The sequence below is a fragment of the Strix uralensis genome, chromosome 18, assembly GCF_047716275.1.
Source record: "Strix uralensis isolate ZFMK-TIS-50842 chromosome 18, bStrUra1, whole genome shotgun sequence".
NCBI lineage: Eukaryota > Metazoa > Chordata > Aves > Strigiformes > Strigidae > Strix > Strix uralensis.
The window spans coordinates 1,447,862-1,466,638 of NC_133989.1; the positions used below are offsets into that span (position 1 = coordinate 1,447,862).

The 18,777-nt window shown below is 65.3% G+C and overlaps 2 protein-coding genes across 10 annotated transcripts; one reads left to right on the top strand and one right to left on the bottom strand.

The window, feature by feature from the left end:
- The first annotated feature begins 503 nt into the window (after nt 1–503).
- Nucleotides 504–12,977, top strand: SNPH (syntaphilin). 9 transcript variants are annotated; one of them, XM_074888531.1, is made up of 6 exons: nt 504–573; nt 1,348–1,473; nt 7,067–8,068; nt 8,836–9,036; nt 10,930–11,079; nt 11,715–12,977. In XM_074888531.1, exons 3-6 carry the CDS (start codon nt 8,025–8,027, stop codon nt 12,841–12,843), a joined length of 1,524 nt encoding a protein of 507 aa, XP_074744632.1. In that variant the 5' UTR covers nt 504–573; nt 1,348–1,473; nt 7,067–8,024; the 3' UTR covers nt 12,844–12,977. The 9 variants fall into 9 exon arrangements, with proteins under 9 accessions (XP_074744632.1, XP_074744634.1, XP_074744635.1 ...); XM_074888533.1 differs by having other exon boundaries at nt 7,991–8,068; XM_074888534.1 differs by having other exon boundaries at nt 7,991–8,068; nt 8,935–9,036.
- Nucleotides 12,978–14,367: 1,390 nt separating this feature from the next.
- Nucleotides 14,368–17,973, bottom strand: SDCBP2 (syndecan binding protein 2). Its single transcript, XM_074888553.1, has 9 exons — nt 17,559–17,973; nt 16,933–17,006; nt 16,759–16,843; nt 16,439–16,542; nt 16,106–16,267; nt 15,440–15,615; nt 15,195–15,366; nt 14,965–15,056; nt 14,368–14,863 (listed from the first exon to the last, which is right to left on the bottom strand). The coding sequence occupies exons 2-9, from the start codon at nt 16,984–16,986 to the stop codon at nt 14,809–14,811; spliced, it is 900 nt and encodes a 299-aa protein (XP_074744654.1). The 5' UTR covers nt 16,987–17,006; nt 17,559–17,973; the 3' UTR covers nt 14,368–14,808.
- Nucleotides 17,974–18,777: the final 804 nt, after the last annotated feature.

Here is an 18,777-nt window from a genome sequence, read left to right on the forward strand (position 1 = left end):
GCTCCTCCATCCTCCTCCGGGGTTACGCGGGGCGAGGAGCTGAGCGCGACTCGCCGCCGGGGAGGGACCTCAAACACCATTTTTTTTCTGGGTGGTTTTTTTTTTTTTGGGAGGGCGCTGCGCCCTGGCAGAGAGGAGTTGCCATAGAAACGGGAGGGAAACCCGGCGGGGCGGGAGGGGGGGGGGTATCCGCGCCGCCGTCGCTTTAAGAGCGCAGAGGAGGGAGGTAAATTACGCAGCTGCAAGGCTCATCCCTCCCTCCCTGTCTCCATCCCTCCGTCCATCCTTCATCCCTCCCTCCCTCCCTCCGCGCTCCCGGCCGCCCCGCCGCACCCATGGAGGCCGGCGCAGGTGATGGGGAGGGGGCTTGGGGGGGGGGATACGGGGAGAGGGGGAAAAGGGGGGGGGGGGGCGCGCACGGCTCCGCACCGCCCCGCGCCCCGCTCCGCGCCCTGCGCAGCCGCCGCTCACCGCCCGCTCTCTCCCTTCCCCACCAGGTCGCTGAGCCCCCCCCCTCCTCAACCCCCCCCCTCCCGCCGCCGCCGCCCCGGACATCGGCGGGGCCCCGCGGAGGTGAGCGGGGCGTTGAGGGGGCGGGGGGGGCCCGCGGCCGCCGTGACTCAGCCCTTTCTGGCTGCAGACTTGGGGGGGGTGTGGGAGGGCGGGACACGGGGGACCCGCAGCGGGGAGGGGTGGGGGGCGAATGGGGGGGGTCCCCACGGGGCAGGGGGTGCTTGGGGTGGGTCACGCTTCGGGCCCGCAGCACAGCTGCATTGCACGCCCCGGGCCCCCACGGCACGCCCCGGACCCACGGGACGCCGGCCAGACCCACACTGCACGTGCCAGACCCACGTTGGATGTGCCTGGACCCACATCACACGAACCAGACCCACATCACAGGCACCGGACCCACGTTGCGTGCACAGGAGCCACACAGCCACGCATCAGGCACACAGCACGCTCGCCAGACCTGCACTGCACGCCCCGGACCCACATCCCATGTGCCGGACCCTCCCTGCATGCACCAGACCCCCATCACACACACCAGACCCACATCCCATGCTCCGGACCCCCCCTGCGTGCACTGGACTGACATTTCATGCACCAGACCCACATCACACACACTGGACCCTCCCTGCATGCACCAGGCCCACTTCCCATGCACCGGACCCACATCACATGCATCAGACCCACATCCCATGCCCTGGACTCTCCCTGTGTGCACCAGACCCACATCACACACACCAGACCCACATCCCATGCCCTGGACCTTCCCTGCATGCACCAGACCCACATCTGCTCGTTGCAGCATCCCAACGTGTCTCCCGGCACCGTGGGGCGTTGCAGGAGCCGGAGCTGCTGTGCAATTGCGATTTTATTATTTAATGGCTTAATGCTCCATCTCCGAGGGGACACAGAACAGACACGAGCCGATTGATGAGCCGGGTGCTCCTTTTCTCTCCTCCCAGCAAGGTCAGTGCTGCCGGGTTGTCGCACAGAAACCCGCTGCTGTGCGTTTGTTGTGCTTATAAAATAACCGGCGTCCCCCCGTGTCCCCCCTCCCCGGTGCGTTTATGCTGTGACCTTGTGCAAGAAGGTGCAAATCCTGATTTCCAGGGCCGTGGAGGCGCCTGGCTGGGGGGGGCAGTGCCTGTGCTCACACCTCGGCAGCGTCGCAGCGGGCCGAGACGGGAGATTTGGTTTGTTGGTAAAGTAAAAGTAGGCCAGCGCAGCGGTGCGGGGACCCGGGGCTGATCCTCCGCCACCACCGTCCTTCCCAGCCCTCGGTCGAGGTGGACGGTGGTTCGGGGAGACGGCGCGGGCGGGGGGAGTAGCTGCTGTGCAGGAAGCTGCATTTCTCTTCCACGTTTTCACCTGCGTATCCCGAAGGAGTGGGCTCTTCTTTCGGCTTAGCGGTCCCCGGCAGAGCACCGGCGCGGGACGGGCTGGGGGGTGTCACCTCCCGCCTGTCGCCAACCTTCCCAGCCTTGGTAAGACCGTGGGGTCAGGCACCTTATTTTTAGCTAATGAGGGCCAGGAGTTGTCACCTCCCTGTTTGGCGCTGCAGCCAGGTCAGCTGGAAAAGTGATGAGCTGCATAACCCGATCTGTCCGAATGGTCTCTATTTTCCTGTAATCTCTGGGTGTCAACTCAGCATTTTATAACAAACAAGAGAATAAAAGGAGATGCTCCTGTGTTTCGTTACGTGGTACAACAACTCTTAGCAGAATTGATTTTTCTGGTGCTGTTGCATAAACATCCTGTGCCTTTTGTCCCTGCTCTTGCCCTGAGCGCTCCGCTCTGGTGTGAACTGGAGCGTCTCCCTCTCTCCAGGACCCGGGTGAAGCTCTGCCCGCTTTGGGATGAGCTGGAACAGGAGCAGTTTCCCAGCCCCTGGAGGTATCAACCGCTCCCTTGGAAAATCCCGAGCAGAAGCAAAGCAGCCCAACAAATCCCCTGTGGCAGGAGGAGGAGCGCAGACACGGTCACCGCTGCGCACCAGCGGGCCGGGGTTTGCCTCCGGCAGCTGGGATGGTGCCCGCGGCGCTGACCCCCTCCTTGGCCGGGCTTCTGCCGGATCCGGCTCCTTCCCGCCACCCCCCAGCTGCACCCCAGTCCCTTTTCAACCACAAACCCATCCTGGCATCGCCGTGTCGGGGACGTAGTGCTCTGTCCCAAATGGGCTTGCTGGTTGATGCCGTGTTCGGCGCTTTGCTTATTTTTAGTGTGAAGGAAAAGCAGAGCCTGTGTCAGAAAGGCAGGGAGGTCTCAGGAGCCCTTTTTGTTCCCCGGAAAAACGAAGCTGCGATTTCCCTTCCCCCTGTTGCTCTCTGCTTTTAATCTTGTTAGTACAGGAAGGCTGAAAATACAGGGAGGGACCCGCAGGGAAAGCGCCCGCCGGCGTGTGCGGGGCGCAGTTCTGCTCCCGAGGTTTCTGCGGAATCGGTAAAGCTGCTCTTAGGTACTTGGGCTTGGTGCCACCATTGCAAAACGCTCCTAACGCAGGATGCGTCAAGGAAAACAAGGAAATCCGGCAGCGGGCAGGGTGAGGGGAACCCCGACAAAAGAAGCAGCGAGCGAGAAATCCGGGGAAATGCAGCGGCTGCTGGGCCCCGGGCGGCTGCATGCCGAGGGCTGGGGCTGCCAAACGGGCCTGTGCTTGCACCTTCTCCGCGTGTTCCCCGCGGGGACGGGACGAGCTGGTGGGGCAGCTCGGGCCAGCGCAGCAGCCGGTTCCTTCTGAACCCTGCAGATGGAGCGAAGAGAGGCGCCTCGGAGAGCCTGCGGTCACGAAATCCCCCGAGGAAATCACCGAGGCGATGGCGAGGGGCTCCCCGGGGCTCCCGTGGCCCCGTTTCCATGCAGGAAGCTGCTCGGAGAGGTGATACCTGCCCAGCGCCGTCTCTCCATCGCTGGCATGGCCAGGGGACCCGGCGTGGCATGGGGAGTGGTGGCATTCGAGCCAAAGAGGCGTCTCTGTGGGGCGGCCGTCCCTGAACGGTGGCTGAGCTGCAATTCTTGGGGAAATCCTCCCCTGGGGTGCTGGGCCGAGCCTTGGGGTGCTCTGCTGGGACTCTGCCACCCGTCACGCCTTGCATCGCCGTCGTGGTGTGGTCTGTGGGACAGCAGTGCCCCAGATCCCCTCTGAGGGAGCTGGGGACCCACTGGGGGGGCTCCCGGACCCCCATGGTGTCACCCACCATGTGTGGTGGCAGAGTGGGGGGCTCTTGGGGACGTGCCAAGGCTGAGCAGCCTGTGCCTGGGGGTGCTGGTGCCGGACACCGTTACTGGTTGCCAGAGGGAGTCACTGGTGCAGGTGTGGGGAGCAGCGTGGGGCTGAGCCCTGCGTGGGGCTGAGCCCTGCCAGGGGCTGAGCGCTGCTGACCACAGCAGGCACAGAAGGTGCTCGGTGCAGTTACAGCACCATGTGCCGGTGGGGGGGGTCTCCTACTCCCCGGGGCGAGAGGCTCTTGTCCCCGGCTGTGCCCCGTCCCACCCCGTGCCAGGTATCAGCTTTTCGTGCTGGAACTCCAGCTGTTTCCTTATCAAGGACCATTGCTTTTATTTAGTGAATTCCCCAGGCTAATTCTGTTGCACAGAATAAGCCCTATTTTGTGCTGTTGTTTTAAAAGAGCTGCCTTTCTGTTCCACTGTAGGCCGGGAGATTCACAGGGAGTTTTGCTGTCGGTGGCTCCAGGAAAGAGTGCTAGACCTCACAACGGGCAGCATTGGTCCTCCCTGTCCCCTGAGCTGCATTTTGGGGTGGTTTGCAAGATGTTGAAACACACCTGGGTGGTTTGCAGCAGCATCTCTGGGTCTGGTCTAAGTTGGGCCGTCAGACCCTGGCCTGTACCGGCATCCCCGGGGAGCGAGAGCGGCCGCAGAGGTGCTGCACTGAGCAGGGTCCCACTGGTCCCCCCGGCACAGGGACAAGCCAGCACCCCCCAAATGGCCCTGACCTTGCCCCAGTCTCTGTGCACTCTCACTGTTGGTTAAAATCTCTATAATTGCAAGCCTGGGCTCACTATGGACCTGAGGCCGTGTGTCCTGGCACGGCACCGGTGCGGAGATAACTCTGGCTGCGGGGATCAGCATTTGCAGCTCGTGTCACTGGGCCCGGCGCCGGTTTCTGACGCGGAGTCAGAGCTGCCCAGGGGCTCTCCGGAGCCTGTGCTGCGGCCACGTCCTCCCTTCTGGGCCATGAGCTGTTTTCATCAGCTCTCTAAGGATCAACCCACAAGCAACAGATTCTACCGCGTTCATTCTGTGCCCTGCAAGACGTTCCCTGTGTTCTTTGTTCGGCAAAGATGAAAATAAGGTGGAGGAAATCCCTTCCCTGCGCTGGCTCCTGAGCGCTGGCTTTATCTCCCCCAGCCTTTGCGTGAGGTGGGGTTTGCAGACCCGGAGTTGCTGGCAGTGGCGCGTTGTCCTCCGTCCCCGCCGGTTTCCTCTCCCGCTGCCGAGGCTCCCGATGTTTGTTTTTGGGGTTTTGTCCCCGCGCTGAGCAGGAGCTGCCTTCCCCCGCGTGGGACCGGCCGTGGGCAGCTCTGCGGGCCCCATCCCTGACGCTCCTGACACGGAGCAACGAGCCTGCCCACCCCTGCCCTCGTTTGGGTTGCTTTCTCCCCTGTTTTTAGGGGATTTCTTCTTTTCCGCCTGCCCTTGCAGCTTTGCTCCGACTCCTGCCCCAAGCCCCATCTATTAGATGGTTTTTAGATTTTAGGGACCTGCTCTTGGTTACTCCCCTGTGTTTCCTGGCCCTCGCGGCTGCCATCATCTTCCTTGCTGGGGAGGTGGTTATTCATCTCTGAACGCTTTTCATTTCCTCTCCATGTGTTTTTCCTGATCGACGAGCAGCCGCGGCGGCGAGCCGGAGCCACCAGAGGTGCCGGGCGTTGGGGGGAGGTGGGGGTTCCCACAGGAGGGCTCTGTGGGAGCAGACCCCTCTGCAGATCACCGGCAGAATCAGAGATCTGCACCACTTCTCCCTTTTCTTGCCTTTCAAATGTGAGAAAATAATCTTGGATTTCCTCTTGCTTTCATGGCGAGGCTCCCTGTGCGCTGTCGCTGCTCGTCCTGGTCCAGCAATAGCGGTAATTCTGAGTGCAAATAAGTGATTCCCTCTGCCTTGAGATGCAAAGTAGCCACGTACCATGTGGGAAGGTGTGTTTTCAGCTTCAGTGCTACGTCTGCCTGACCTGCCAGTCCTCGGCAGCCCGTGGGCAATGTGAGACTTTCGGGGAGACCAAAATGGCCCGTTAACTCTTTGGGAATCGAGGCAGTGACAATTTATTACCAGTGATTAAATTCAAGCCGCCCCAGGGCAGCCTGGCGAGGCAGAGCTGGTACCCGGCTGGGCGGAGATGTGCAGCCCGTCGTGTTTGTGAGATGGGGACCCGGGCAGGGGGATGGGTGCTCCCCGCTCCGCGGGATTTGGGTGCTCGCTGGCAGAGCTCGGCCAGGCTCCCTGCGGCAGCAGCACGGGGCTGCTCTGAGATTCTCACCCCCCTAAACCTGCCGGCGCCGCAAGAGGCATCGAGCCTCGGCGTGGGCGCCCGACGAGTCTGCAGCAGTGGGAGGAGGAGGAGGAGGAGGAACTGAGCTTGCCAGGCGCGAGGCCGAATCCAGGCTTCCCCACAGAGCCGTTCCGGGCTGCGGATGCTGGTGCGGGCGCCCGGGGTGCAGCGTGGGGTGCTTGCAGGAGCCCCCCGGCACGATTTCAGCCCGTGTGCCGGACACAGCGGTGCCGCCTGCGGTGCTGGCGCTTGCCTGGCGCCGCGTGTTCCTGGAGCGCAGAGGGACCCCCCGAGCAGAGCGGTTTGGCGTGCGGGTAACTGCCGTGAACGGGGAAGAGCAGGAGGCAGCAGCGATGCCGGGTACCGCTGGGCTGCGTCGGGTCAGGGCACGGGGCTCGGGGGGCTGCGAGAGGGCGAGGAGTTAATCCCTGTGGCTGCAAATCTCCTGAAAAACCCGCCGAGAGCTGCCTGGGGAGCAGGGACGGGCTGGCCCCCGCTGCTGGAGCCTGGGCTGTGCCGCAGGATGCTCCCACCAGCACCGGGGCCGCTCTCTGGATGCTGATTCACGCTGCTGCATTAGCAAAGCCCGCAGCCGCCCGGCCGCGCGCGCTGTCGACTCGGGAGCAGGTATCTGGCAGGGCAGAGCACTGCTTCCCTCTGCCCAGGTCCTCCCCTGGCAAATCCATCCCAGGGGGGGAGCAGCAGGGCCCCCAGATCCCAGGTGCTGTGTCCTGGGGATGCCGGCACCCCCCGGGCACTGGGGGCTCACCACAGCCGCACATCTCCAGCTCCTCTGCTCCAGCTCTCCGGGCTCTTCAGTGTCCTGGTTTGGGGATGGGGAGCGGTGAATCCTGGGCAGAGGAGAGGCCTGGGCTGGTCGTTGAGGGCTTTGAGCATCAGGCAGGAGGTAGCCTGGAAAAAACAGCTCTGGGGGGGGCAAATGCAAAAGGCTGCATCATTGGGGTGAGCTGGCCGTGCTCCCTCCTCCTCCTCATCTGCCTCCCCTCCATGTCCCACTCCTCACACTCCCCTGGACCCTGGCCGAGCAGCACTTAGAGATTCCAATCATCGATCAATTATCAGCTGGCTGGTCCCATCACTCTGCCAAAATGTGGGACAGTACCGGCGCCGGGGATGGAGAAGGAGCCTGCGAGGCGTGTCCGGCCTGGCCGTCCCCAGCAGCTCGTGAGCGCCGTGGGGCATCACCGTGGTGCCGTGGGGTGCTCGGAGGGATGGACATGGGGTGATGGATGTGGGGTGCTCGGCGGGATGGATTCTTTCCGTAGCTCCCCTCCGCTGCGGCAGTTCACATCCCTGCGTGTGCCTGAGGTGCTGCCGGTTGCCACGAGCCCCTGGATCTGGCCTATTTATTGACAGGAAAAATGGTCTCTGGGCTTCCCGAGGGATTAGTGGCTGCTGCCGCATCAGGCAGGGATCTGTGCTTCCTTACCTGATTTCACTGGTCATTCAGACTGAATTAAAAAAAAGCAGGTGCCAGCCCGCTGCGGGGCACCCACCTGCCCGGGTGGAGGCTCGGTGAGGTCCAGGGCTGTGTGTTGGACCCCTCGTCCCATCGGTGCCCTGAATAATGCCACCACCACAGGCACCTGCGTCCTGGCAGCAGACCTCCGGGGACCAGGGGTCAGGGGAAAGCTTGTCCCGTGGCTGGAGACGGGTGGTAAAAGGGGCCTTAGACCATGGGCAGGTACCTGCTATGCTTCTGTTTTGCCTTATAAATTAAACAAGCCCCAGGGCAGCGTGTGCTGCCGGGGCAGGACTCTGGGCACGCAGCATCCCGGCGTTCCTGGGCCGTGGGGGGCAGGCGGGGAGCACAGCCCAGATGTGCACATCTGTCCCTGGACGGGTGGCCCCAGCGTCTAAACTGATGCCCTGGTGCAGGGGCTCACCCCCACACCGGCGCCGGGGCCGTTTCCCTGCCTTCACCTCCTCTTTCTGTTGCGTTTAACCCGCAGTTCCCCCGCGCCCAGGACCCGCGGCACCGCGGCCATGTCTCTGCCGGGGAGCAGACGCTCGTCCACCGGATCGCGAAGGTGAATATGCTTCGGCCTCTGGCCCCTGGGACCGGGCACTGGTGCCCACCCAGCACTTCTCCCGCCTGGCAGCGGGGAGGGAACAACCCCCACCTACACCACGAGCTGCCACTTTGCAGCACGAACCCCCCAGCCCAGCTTTTTTTTGCTGGTTGCATGTCGCTGCCCACCGCACAGCACCTCCCCGGCCGTGCATGCAGCCCCCCGAGCGCTGCACCCCCCGTCCCTCTCTGTCCGTCTCTGCCGCAGCTGGGACCGACCCCTCTGTCCGTCCGGGCCAAGGCAGGCGGTGGTGGAGGGCCCCGGGCGCTGGGGTTGGGGTGGTGAAGCTGGGAGGTGGGTTAGCCCTTGAAAAGCCTCTCCTTGAGCTGCAGGAGGGGGGGAAAAAAGAGAGGAAAAAATGCATTTATTCCCCTCCAAATGTCTCCGTGACTTGGGCTGCTGTTAGGTGCTGGCTGGCACTGGCAGCGCAGGCAGAGAGAAAAGGCAGCTCTGCCCATGTGTAGGGGCTGACCTGGCAGCAGGCAGCGGCGTGGCTCGAGCTCTGCCAAGGCCACGCTCCCCGGGGGCTCCCACGGGCTCCTGGTCCCCGGGGTGCAAGGGATGCCGTGCCAGCATCCCGGGGGTGTGTGTGTGGGGGGGGACAGCGGGTGGGCAGCCCCCCCCCCAGCCCTGCCTTTGTGCCCGTCACCGTGTCCGTGCCATTTTGATCCCTGCTGTTTGTTTTGTCCTTTTGTCTTGTGTGTTCTCGGTGTGGTGGTTGGCAGTCGCGGGGTTTATGGACGGAGTGGCTTTGCCTCCTTCTTTAAGTCTTCAGCGCCCTCAGCCACTCGGCCTGAGACACAGCCTCTTCTCCCTGCCTCCAGGCGCCCCTCGCCCCCCGGGAGGGACACCTACGGCACCTCCTCGCTGAGCAGCAGCAGCAATTCTGGCTCCTGCAAGGGCAGCGACAGCAGCCCCACCCCAAGGTAACCCATCACCCGTGGCCCCAGGGCGGCTGCTGGGTGCCCCCAGGCAAAGGGGGGGGAGCAGCCCCCATGCTGCCGGGTGCCGGTGGAGCGAGGCTGTGAGCTTGGGTTTGCTGGCAGAGCCGCTGGTGTGTCTCACAAAGACCTTCACCGTCCTCCTCCAAACCTCTCCACCTCCGTTGTCGTGTCTTCTCCCTCCCCGTCCCCCCGCCTGCCAGCCCGGCGCCCCGTCCCCTTCCCTCCGTCCTGCCGTGGCTGTGGCTTGCACGCTGCACGCGTCCCTCCCGCCGCTCCTGCACCCCGCGGGGCACCCCGAGTCCTTCAGGACCGAAGGTGCAATGGGCAAGACCTTCGTTTCCATCCCCTTGTGCTGCCCGGTGGCGATCAGGCGAGTGCTGGCAGCAGCCGGGCTCCTCAGCGGGGAGGTCCCGGTGTGCTCGGAGCACGAACAGCCGCGCCCCGGGCTGTGGGACAGGCACCGACCCCGACCCTGCCGGCACAGCTGCCCGTTTCGTGCTGCTCCAGGGCGCGAGGCTCATCCCCAACCGCCTTCTGGCTGCCAGAGGTGGCATCAAATCTGGGAGGATCTGAGGGGGTAAGGGGGTGACGGGAGCGGTGCCCGTCCTGCAGCCACGGGGCATCGCAAGGCCGCGGTCCTGCCTGGCCGCTCCTGACGCGATGCTTGTGTCTCCAGCTGAAGGCTGCAGCGTGCTTGGGGGGGTTTGGGCTGCCCTGCTGCGGTGCTCAGGGGGTACCTGGAATCCTGCTGCCATGCAGAGGGTACCCAGCACCCCGCTGCCACGCACAAGAGGTGCCCAGCACCCCGTTGCCATGCAGAGGGTACCAGTATCCTGCTGTGATGCACAGGGGGTACCCAGAATCCTGCTGCCATGCACAGGGGGTACTCAGCACCCTGTTGCCATGCACAGAGGGTACCCAGCATCCTGCTGTGATGCTCAGGGGATACCCAGCACCCTGCTGCGATGTGCAGGGGGTACCCAGCACCCCGTTGCCATGCAGAGAGTACCCAGTATCCTGCTGTGATGCGCAGGAGGTACCCAGCATCCTGCTGTGATGCTCAGAGGGTACCCAGCACCCTGCTGCAATGTGCAGGGGGTACCCAGCACCCCATTGCCATGCAGAGGGTACCCAGCATCCTGCTGCAATGCTCAGGGGATACCCAGAACCCCCCTGACACACACAGGGGGTACCCAGCACCCCATTGCCATGCAGAGGGTACCCATCACCCTGCTGCGATGCTCAGGGGGTACCCAGCACCCTGCTGCTGTGCGCAGAGGTTTCAGTCCACCCTGTGCAATGTGGGAGCGTCTCTGTGTGTCCCAGCCCAGGCCCACAGCCCTGGCCCAGGCCAGCCCCTGCTCTCCACGCTCTCCTGGCCTTTGGGCCAGAGGCATCACCTCATCCGCCCCGGTAACGGCGCGAGGAGGATCCGGACGTGCCACTGGCCCATCCTGGAGCAGATGCCGGACGCCCCAGCTTGCTCTCCATGGGCAGGACAGCCGCCAGCTCCAGACCTGCTCCATCCTGAACCCTCCCGTCACCTCCATCTCTGACGGGGCCAATCCCACCCTGGCGTCTCCATCCACATCCATCATTCCCAGAAAGCTCGCTCTGGGCACACAGAGACCTCCTGGCTCTGCTCCTGCACCCGCTGCCCCGGTGAAACCTGCGGCTCTGCGGAGGGTGGGGAGCTGCGCCCACCCTCCTGCCAGTGGCACAGCACCCTGAGGCACCCACCCTGCCCACAGGGCTCCTTTGGGATGCGCTATGGGGCTGCACCCCCCCTGCACCTTGAAAGGAGGCATCTCCTTGGGGCCCCTCCACTGAGCCCGTGCCGGTACTGGCAGGTGGGTGACGTCTGTGTCCCCGCAGGCGCTCGGCCAAGTACAACCTCTGCAGTGACAACCATGGGATAAAGCCGCCAACGCCGGAGCAGTATCTGACCCCCCTGCAGCAGAAGGAGGTCTGCATCAGGCACCTCAAAGCTCGCCTGAAGGACACGCAGGAGCGGCTGCAGGACAGGTGAGCACGGGAGCACGGGTGCAGATGCCCCCCCCGGCACGGGCGTCACTGGGAAGGGTCCCGGCACCGGCCATCGCCACCCACAGCAGCAGCTCCTGCACGGGACTGGTCCTTCTGGAGGCTCCCAGTTCCCAACACCACGTCTTGTCCTCGGGCTTGTGCCCAGGCACTGGGTTCACGGCTTCGCAGCGCCGCTGCAGGCATGTGGGCGTCTGGGATTGCTGCCCATCCACCCAGGGAGCCGCGAATTCGGAGCCCGTACGTCCCGCCTGCGGTGGCTGCACTGTCCCCTGCACCCCCCAGTTAAGCCTCTGCCACGCTTTTTCAGAATTTCAGCGTCAGAGGGTGGCTAATCCCCATCTGCTCCTCTTGGGCTTAGGCACGTCCTCTCCATCGTGCCAGCTGCCACGCGCCCGCCCGGGGCACCTGCCTGTCCCCATGCAGCCCTCGGAAGCTCTGGGCTCTGCATCCCCTCCGGGATCATCATGCCCGAGGGTCCCCGAGCTCCATCCCTGGGTCCCAGTCGTGAGTGTTACTGGGTGATCTGGCTCCCAACTGGGTGTCGGGGAGGTGAGGCCAGGGCTGGCCCCGCAGCCCCCTCAGCGCCGCGGCGGTGCCCTCCCCGTCTCTCGCAGGGATGCTGAGATCGAGGACCTGAAGACGCAGCTGTCGCGGATGCAGGAGGACTGGATCGAGGAGGAGTGCCATCGCGTGGAGGCCCAGCTGGCGCTGAAGGAAGCCCGCAAGGAGATCAAGCAGCTGAAGCAGGTCATCGACACAGTGAAGAACAACCTGCTGGAGAAGGACAAAGGGCTCCAGAAGTATTTCGTGGACATCAACATCCAGAACAAGAAGCTGGAGACGCTGCTGCACAGCATGGAGGTGGCGCAGAACGGGGCGCTGAAGGAGGAGGGGGCCGGCGAGTCGGCCGGGGGGTCCCCAGCACGATCCCTCACCCGCAGCTCCACTTACACCAAGCTGAGCGACCAAGGGGCCGGGGACCGCAACGTGGGGGGCTCGCAGACCATCTCGCTGGACGAGGGGGCCGACAGCGGCTTCGCAGGGGCAGAGGAGGCTCCTGGCCACACGGACCCGCTGGACGGGGGGGGCGAGCCCGGCGCCCGCCTGCCCCCCAGTTCCACCTACGAGAAGCTGCTGGGGCTGCGGGGCGGCGTGGAGGCCGGGGTGCAGGCCAGCTGCATGCAGGAACGGGCCATCCAGACGGACTTCGTGCCCTGCCAGCCCGACCTGGACACCATCCTGGAGAAAGTGATGAAGTCCCAGGCTTGCAGCTTAGGCAGCCCCACCTCGGCTTGGGTCTCCGAAATGGAAGACATGATGCCCGGCCCCGAGTTCTCCAACCCCACCGGGGCCACGGACCTGCTGGTGGCCGAGCCCGACATGGCGGCGAGTGCCGGGGCCGAGGGGGGTGTCCCCTGCAACCCAGCGGTGCGGCAGCCCCCCGGCGCCAGCCCCTCGGTGGCCATCGCCTGCGTGGCGGAGGAGGAGACGACGGAGGCGAGCGGCTGCGAGGCCGCCCCTTCCAAGAGCTACTGGAGCCGCCATTTCATCGTGGATCTGCTGGCGGTGGTGGTGCCGGCCGTGCCCACGGTGGCCTGGCTGTGCCGCTCGCAGCGCCGGCAGGGCCAACCCATCTACAACATCAGCTCGCTCCTGCGGGGCTGCTGCACCGTCGCCCTCCATTCCATCCGCAGGATGGGCTGTCGCCCCGTCGCCAGCCCCGGGGGCAGCACCCAGCCCTGACACCCCCCCCGACACCCCCCTGCCCACCCCCCCACCCTTCCCAGACCCGACCGCTGATTGTAAAGCCCCGGCGTGTCCCCGCTCTCCCGGGGGCCTTCGTCGGCTCTGGCTCGTTATGCAGCGCCGAGGCGGGGGGCGGTGGGAAGGGGCTGGGGGTGCATTGGGGTGTGCTGCCCCCCCCCCCCCCCCCCTCCACCAGCTCCTTTGTCCTGGAGGAGGGAAGGGCCCGTTGCTGGCAGAGCGGGGCCAAGGGGCGATACGGGAGGTGGCACCAAGCATCACACCGCCAGCCCCTGCCCAACGGACGCTGCTGCCCGGCTGCTGCTGCAGTGCCTCCGGCTCTTGGGGGGCTGCACCCCCCGGCTGGGCTCTCCCTTTGGTTGCTCCTGCTGCAGGCACGGATCTGCCTGGCAATGGGAAGAGCTGGGATGGGGGGAAGGCCACAGCAGGACCCCCCCCGGGGTGCGTTTCTTGCTCCAGGGCACTGCGACAGCAACGTCTGGCTGGGGGCAGGAAGATGGTGGGAACCCACCCGGGGAACAGGGACCAGCTCTGGAGCCGTTCGGGAGGCGGTGGGAGCCCGCAGGGCACCTTCACCCTGGGCTGCTGACCTGCTGCGGTGTCGGTCCTCCTCGCCCCCGGTGGGACAGGGCCCTCTTCATCGCTTGGGTGATGCCCCCGCGCACCGGGACCGAACCGAGCTGTGGCTCCCGTGCCACCGAGCAGCCCTGGAGGAAGCCTCGGTCCCTCCCTCCCTTTGCTTTGCACTATATTCACTTTTTTTTGGGCTACAGACTGAAGCCCTGTTGTTGCGGGGCCGAGGCGGTGGCGGTGAGCGGGGCAGGGGAACCCCCAGCCCTGGCTCTGGCCGCTGTGGAGCGGGACTGGGGGCTCTGGTGGTTTTGGCAGCGGCGGTGCCGGGGATCCCACCCTGTGCGGGAGCTCGGGAGGCAGCGAGAGGGTGCAGGCAGGGGTGTGCAGGCAGGGGTGTCAGGCAGAGCCGAGCACCTTTGCCTGCCTGGGCCCAGCCAAGTCCCCGCTTTGCTGGTGGCCTCCAGAGGAAAAAAAAAAAAAAAGAAAAAAGCCTTTTTGTTTTGTTTTTTTTTTGAAAAGCAAAGACAGCAAGGATTGCTCAGCGGGGGCTGGGGAGGCGCGAGACTTGGGGCTCCCCCGGGCGTGCGGCGCTCCCACCCCCACGAATGTCTGTGGCTTCTTCGTGACTTGAACTGTGTTCCCCCCCCCCACCCCCCCAAAACCCCACTCCACCACCCCCGGGTGCTGCCGGCGGGGTGCCCTGGGAGCCGGTGATGCTCCCCACGCCAGCAGCCACCGGTCCCGCTGCGGGCACAGGCCGTGTCCCGCGTGTCCCGGGCAGCCGCTGGCACCAGCACCGGGGGCCGGGGGAATTATTTGGGGAGAAACGGTGGCAAAGCAGCCGGGGCGGCTGATGAAAGCGGAGCTGGGATATACGCCTCTTGTGCAATGTATTTGTGGATCTGTGTAGACGTCTGTTAGACTATCCAAAGCTTTGCCAAGAAATAAATGTAACGATTATATTTGAAAGACAAATCTATATAATATATTTTTTAAATACAGAACTGAAAAAGCTGTAACCCCCCTTTTTCTTGTTTCCCCTGTCCTGTACTCGCTGTCTGTGGTGGATGTAATAAACGTCGCTGGGTCTGTGTCTGCTTTGGCCGGAACCAGCCTTTGGCGTCTGCCCCGAGGGGGGCTGGCGCGAGCGGGGACATGGGGGGGACACGGGGACCCGGGGCCGGGGGGGGAGGAGAGGACATCGCAGGCTGGCAGGTCCCCTGTGCCACCCAGCAGCCACCAGCCTCTGTAGGGATGAGTTTTGGGGTTTTTTTGTGCTAAACCAGCTGCTTTTGGGGATGCTGTGGGGGTACCTTCAGCAGCCCCTTGCGGTTCAAGCGTCAGCCCCCCCCCGGGCCGGCAGCAGTTGCGTCACAGGTCAGGGATGGAGTGGTCCATGGCTGACTTCACCTGCCCCGCCGAGAGCCTGGGCACAAGGAGGGGTGCTCAGCGGGGGGAGCCCGTGGGTCCCCTCAGGGGGGGCCCCATGGGGCCGCAGCAGGGTGAGGGTGGGCACCGCGGTCTCACCGTTTGACCATGTGCTCGTAGATGACGGTGGGGATGATGGTCAGTGTCACCACGTTCCCGGCCCCCGCCAGCACCTCCGTGAGCTGCTTATCCTGCGGGAGAGAGCAGGGGGGTGCTGGGGGGGTGCCCAGCTCTGCCCACCACCCTGCGGCATTCCTCGGGGCTCCGCTCGCCCCGTTCTGGGCACCCCCTGGGCACGTTTTGCGGCGCTGGTTGTGCACAGCCCCTACCTTCATGCCGATGACGTTCTGGCCGTTGACCTCGCAGATGCAGTGGTGGGTGAGGAGGCCATTGCGGGCGGCAGAGCTGTCCTTGGCCAGCGACACGATTTTCCCCTTCTTGACCACGACGCCGATGTGGCCGGTGCTGTCCTTGTGCACAGTGACCGTGCGCTGGAAAGGCCTGGCGGGGGGAGGAGAGCGCAGTCAGTGCCAGCACCGCTACCAGCCCTGGCACCACCCGCCCGCCCGCTCACCTGTCCCGCACCACCATGACGATTTTCTCCGGGGACGCCTTCTTCAGCGCCCGCTGCGCCTTGTCGCTGCTCCAGCCCGCGCAGTTCTTGCCGTCGATCTGCAGGATCTGGTCACCGAAGCGCAGCCCCACCAGCGCCGCCGGTGAGTTGGCCTTCACCAGCTGCACAAAGATGCCCTGGGGGACACGGGGGGAGCGATGGCGCGGGGCTGGCGCGGGGACTCGGTGGCGGTGCCACACACCAGGCTGAGCCGTGCCGTGCTGCGCCGTTTAATGCCGCACGTCGCCGCGCCGTGATGCGCCGTGCCACGGCACGCTGCGCTGTAGTCATGCTTGTGCCGTGCCGTGCCACAGTGCACCACAGCGTGCTGTGCCATTTAATGCCACACCGGCCATGCCGTGCCGTGCTGTGCAATGTCATGGTGCACCACGCTGTGCCATGCTGTCCTCTGCCATTTAATGCCACACTGTGCCATGCTGTGCTGTGCCATGCCATGCCATGCCACGGTGCACCACGCCATGTCATGCCATTTAATGCCACACAGTGCCACGCTGTGCCGTGCGGTGCCGTGCCGTGCCATGCCATGGTGCCCCGTGCCGTGCTGTGCTGTGCCATGCCACACCATGCCGTGCCGTGGAGGGCCCGGTGCCAGCCCAGCCCCCTCACCTGGTCGACGTTTTTCAGCTGCAGCCCCGTCTTGCCCCGCTCATCCTTGCAGAGGTGGATCTCCCGCACGCCCGGCTTGATCTCTGCCCGCCGCAGCCCCGCGTTGTTCCCGCTCAGGGGGGCGACCAGCTGGCCCGGGGAGGGCCCGGTGGGGGTCAGCGCCTGTGATGGAGCCCGGAGTCAGTGGGGCAGGCGGGGGCACGGGGCCCTGTGCCCATCACCCCTCGGGGCGGGGGGATGCTGCGTCCCTTCCCCGGGCAGGATGCGGCCCTGGAGGGACCCTCGTCAGCAGCGTGGGGACCCTGTGTTGGGCAGGCGGGCCTGGACACTTACGGTGCTGCCTTCTGGGTGCAGGTTCTTCTGGATCTCTGCGCTGGAGAGAGCCAGCCCCATGTAGTTCTCCAGCTCGGCCAGGTTGGGGTACAGCAGGGGTGGTGCTGCGAGACACACCGAGGGTGGCCTCAGCTTGTGGGGTCCCCAGCCCACAGCTGTTGCCTTCCCCACCCTGGGACCATGGGGCAGAAAGAAACCCCCAAATCCCATCCCCTACCCATGCACCGAGCTGTGGGGGTTCTCAGCTGACCCCCCCCACCCCACCCCTGCACATTGAGCATCGCTCCTCCCGCCCTCAGACAGGGATTGCTGAGCACAACCTGCATCACCGGTGCCCGAGACGAGCTTTGGCTTCTCCGTGACCACTGTTGTGGCGGGGGTCCTCACCCCGGCAGCTGCCTGCGCCTGCCAAGAGACGGGGTTCGCTCGAGGCTGTGCCCCCCAGCCCTGGGGACCCATTGGGGGCTGCTCACCCCCCCTGCGCTGACACTGACCTGCAAGATCTGGTGGCCCTTCATGTCCTCCAGGGAGGGGTAGAGCGTTGCCATCGCTGCTGCTGTCACGGTGCCTGGGGATGGGGCGGTTCAGGAATGAGGTGCCTCTCCCCGAACATTCCTCCCAGCCCGTGTGCCGGAGACAGGCTGTCACCCCGGGCCTCCGGCGTGACTCAGGGCCATGTCACCGGGGCCACCACCTCTGCCACTTCCCAGCAGCTGGGACACGGGTGGCCCCGTGCTGGGCACGGACACCCCGGGCATCGCTTGGCTGGTGGGTGGTGGGTCCCACTCCCCATGTCCACCCACCCAGTGCAGCCATTCCGGCATCACCCAGACACGGGAGCAGGATGTCCCACAGGAACAGCCCCTCTGACTGCTCCTCGCAGCCCCCTGTGCCCCCATCAGTCCCCTCAACACGCCTCACGCTGTGCCCACGGCGAGGCTGTGCCACCCACGGCATCGTGTCCCCCAAAACGCATCGTCCAAAACGGGGGGTGTAGGGGCCAAATCCAGACCCAGCTCCACAGGGACCAGGCAGGATCCCACACGCGGCCCAGGGACCGCAGCAGCATCCCCAGATGGGCGAGACCCCCAGAGCCCACCCCTGGCACCCCTGGACTCACCTCCCAACAGCTCCTGGCTCCCTGTGCCACCCTCTGCCCGGCCCAGGGCTTTTATCGCGGTGCCCAGCCCAGGGAGGGGCCAGGCAGCCTCAGGTGACCGTCACCCCTGCCAGGTAGGGCACAGGTGAGGAAGAGGAAGGTGAAGCCAAAGCCACACAGGGCCCTGGCACTGCCGGGATCGGGACAGGGATGGCTTTCTGTGGGTTCAGGCATCCTGGGGGAGCAGGGATGGGGCCCCACTAGCCACCATGGTGGCCCCCCCATCCCACTGCATCACCACTCCGGCCACGGCCCACGGCTGGGCCCCACCGCAGTCCTTATGCCCCAGCACCAAGGGTGCTGCCGGGGTGGGGGGGGTGTGTGGGGGGCAAAGGGGGGTGACCCACTGCGAGCAGCCCCGCGTGGGTGGCTGGCTCCCTCTGACACCTCGCTGCCCGGGCACGTGGGGCTGATGCGGCTGTGACCAGGACACCGTGTCCCGCGCCCTTCCCACCGTCACCGGTGGCCCCGGGGCACATGTCAGGCGTGATGGCCCCGTGGGAGCCCCGCGCCGAGGTGGAAAATCTGAGCAGACTGAGTCAGGGCACGGGGCAAACACGGGCACCCCGCGGCCATGGGATGAGGACACGTCACCCTGGGATCCAGCCTTCCAGCACCGGGGATGCCACGGGCCACCATGGCCCCAGGAGCCGGGCAGGGGGGGTCCTGCGGGCACCCAGCTGGGCCCGGAGCCAGTGGCACCAGCCCAGGATCTCGCCGGCACGGGGCCAGCCCCGCCGTGGAGCAGCCGCCGGACACGTCCCAGCTCCCTGCGCCTCCGCTCCTGCGTGCCAGGCCGGGAGGAAACGTTTTATTTACTGGTGTTATTTTTAGCCCGATGGTGCCCGGGCGCCTCAGCCAGGCTGGGACAAGAGCAGCTCAACCCCTGATAAACACGGGCAGGGAGACATCCTACAGAGGAGGGTGGTTCCTCAGGGGGCTCTGTGCTTGCCCCAAAACCCTCATCCCCCACCAAACCAGAGCTGGAAGGACCCGCACCCCCTCTCTGCTTGTGGGTGCTGGGGCAGCTGCTGTGGGGGGCTGCGTGCTGAGGGCGGGGGGGCAGCTGCCAGCGCCGAGGGCACTGGGCACCCCCCAGCCCTGCTGTACCTCCAGCCAGAAGCCGTGGCATTGCCTGGCACCGGTTAATAATTACAGCAAAAAGCTCGGCAGGAAGAGA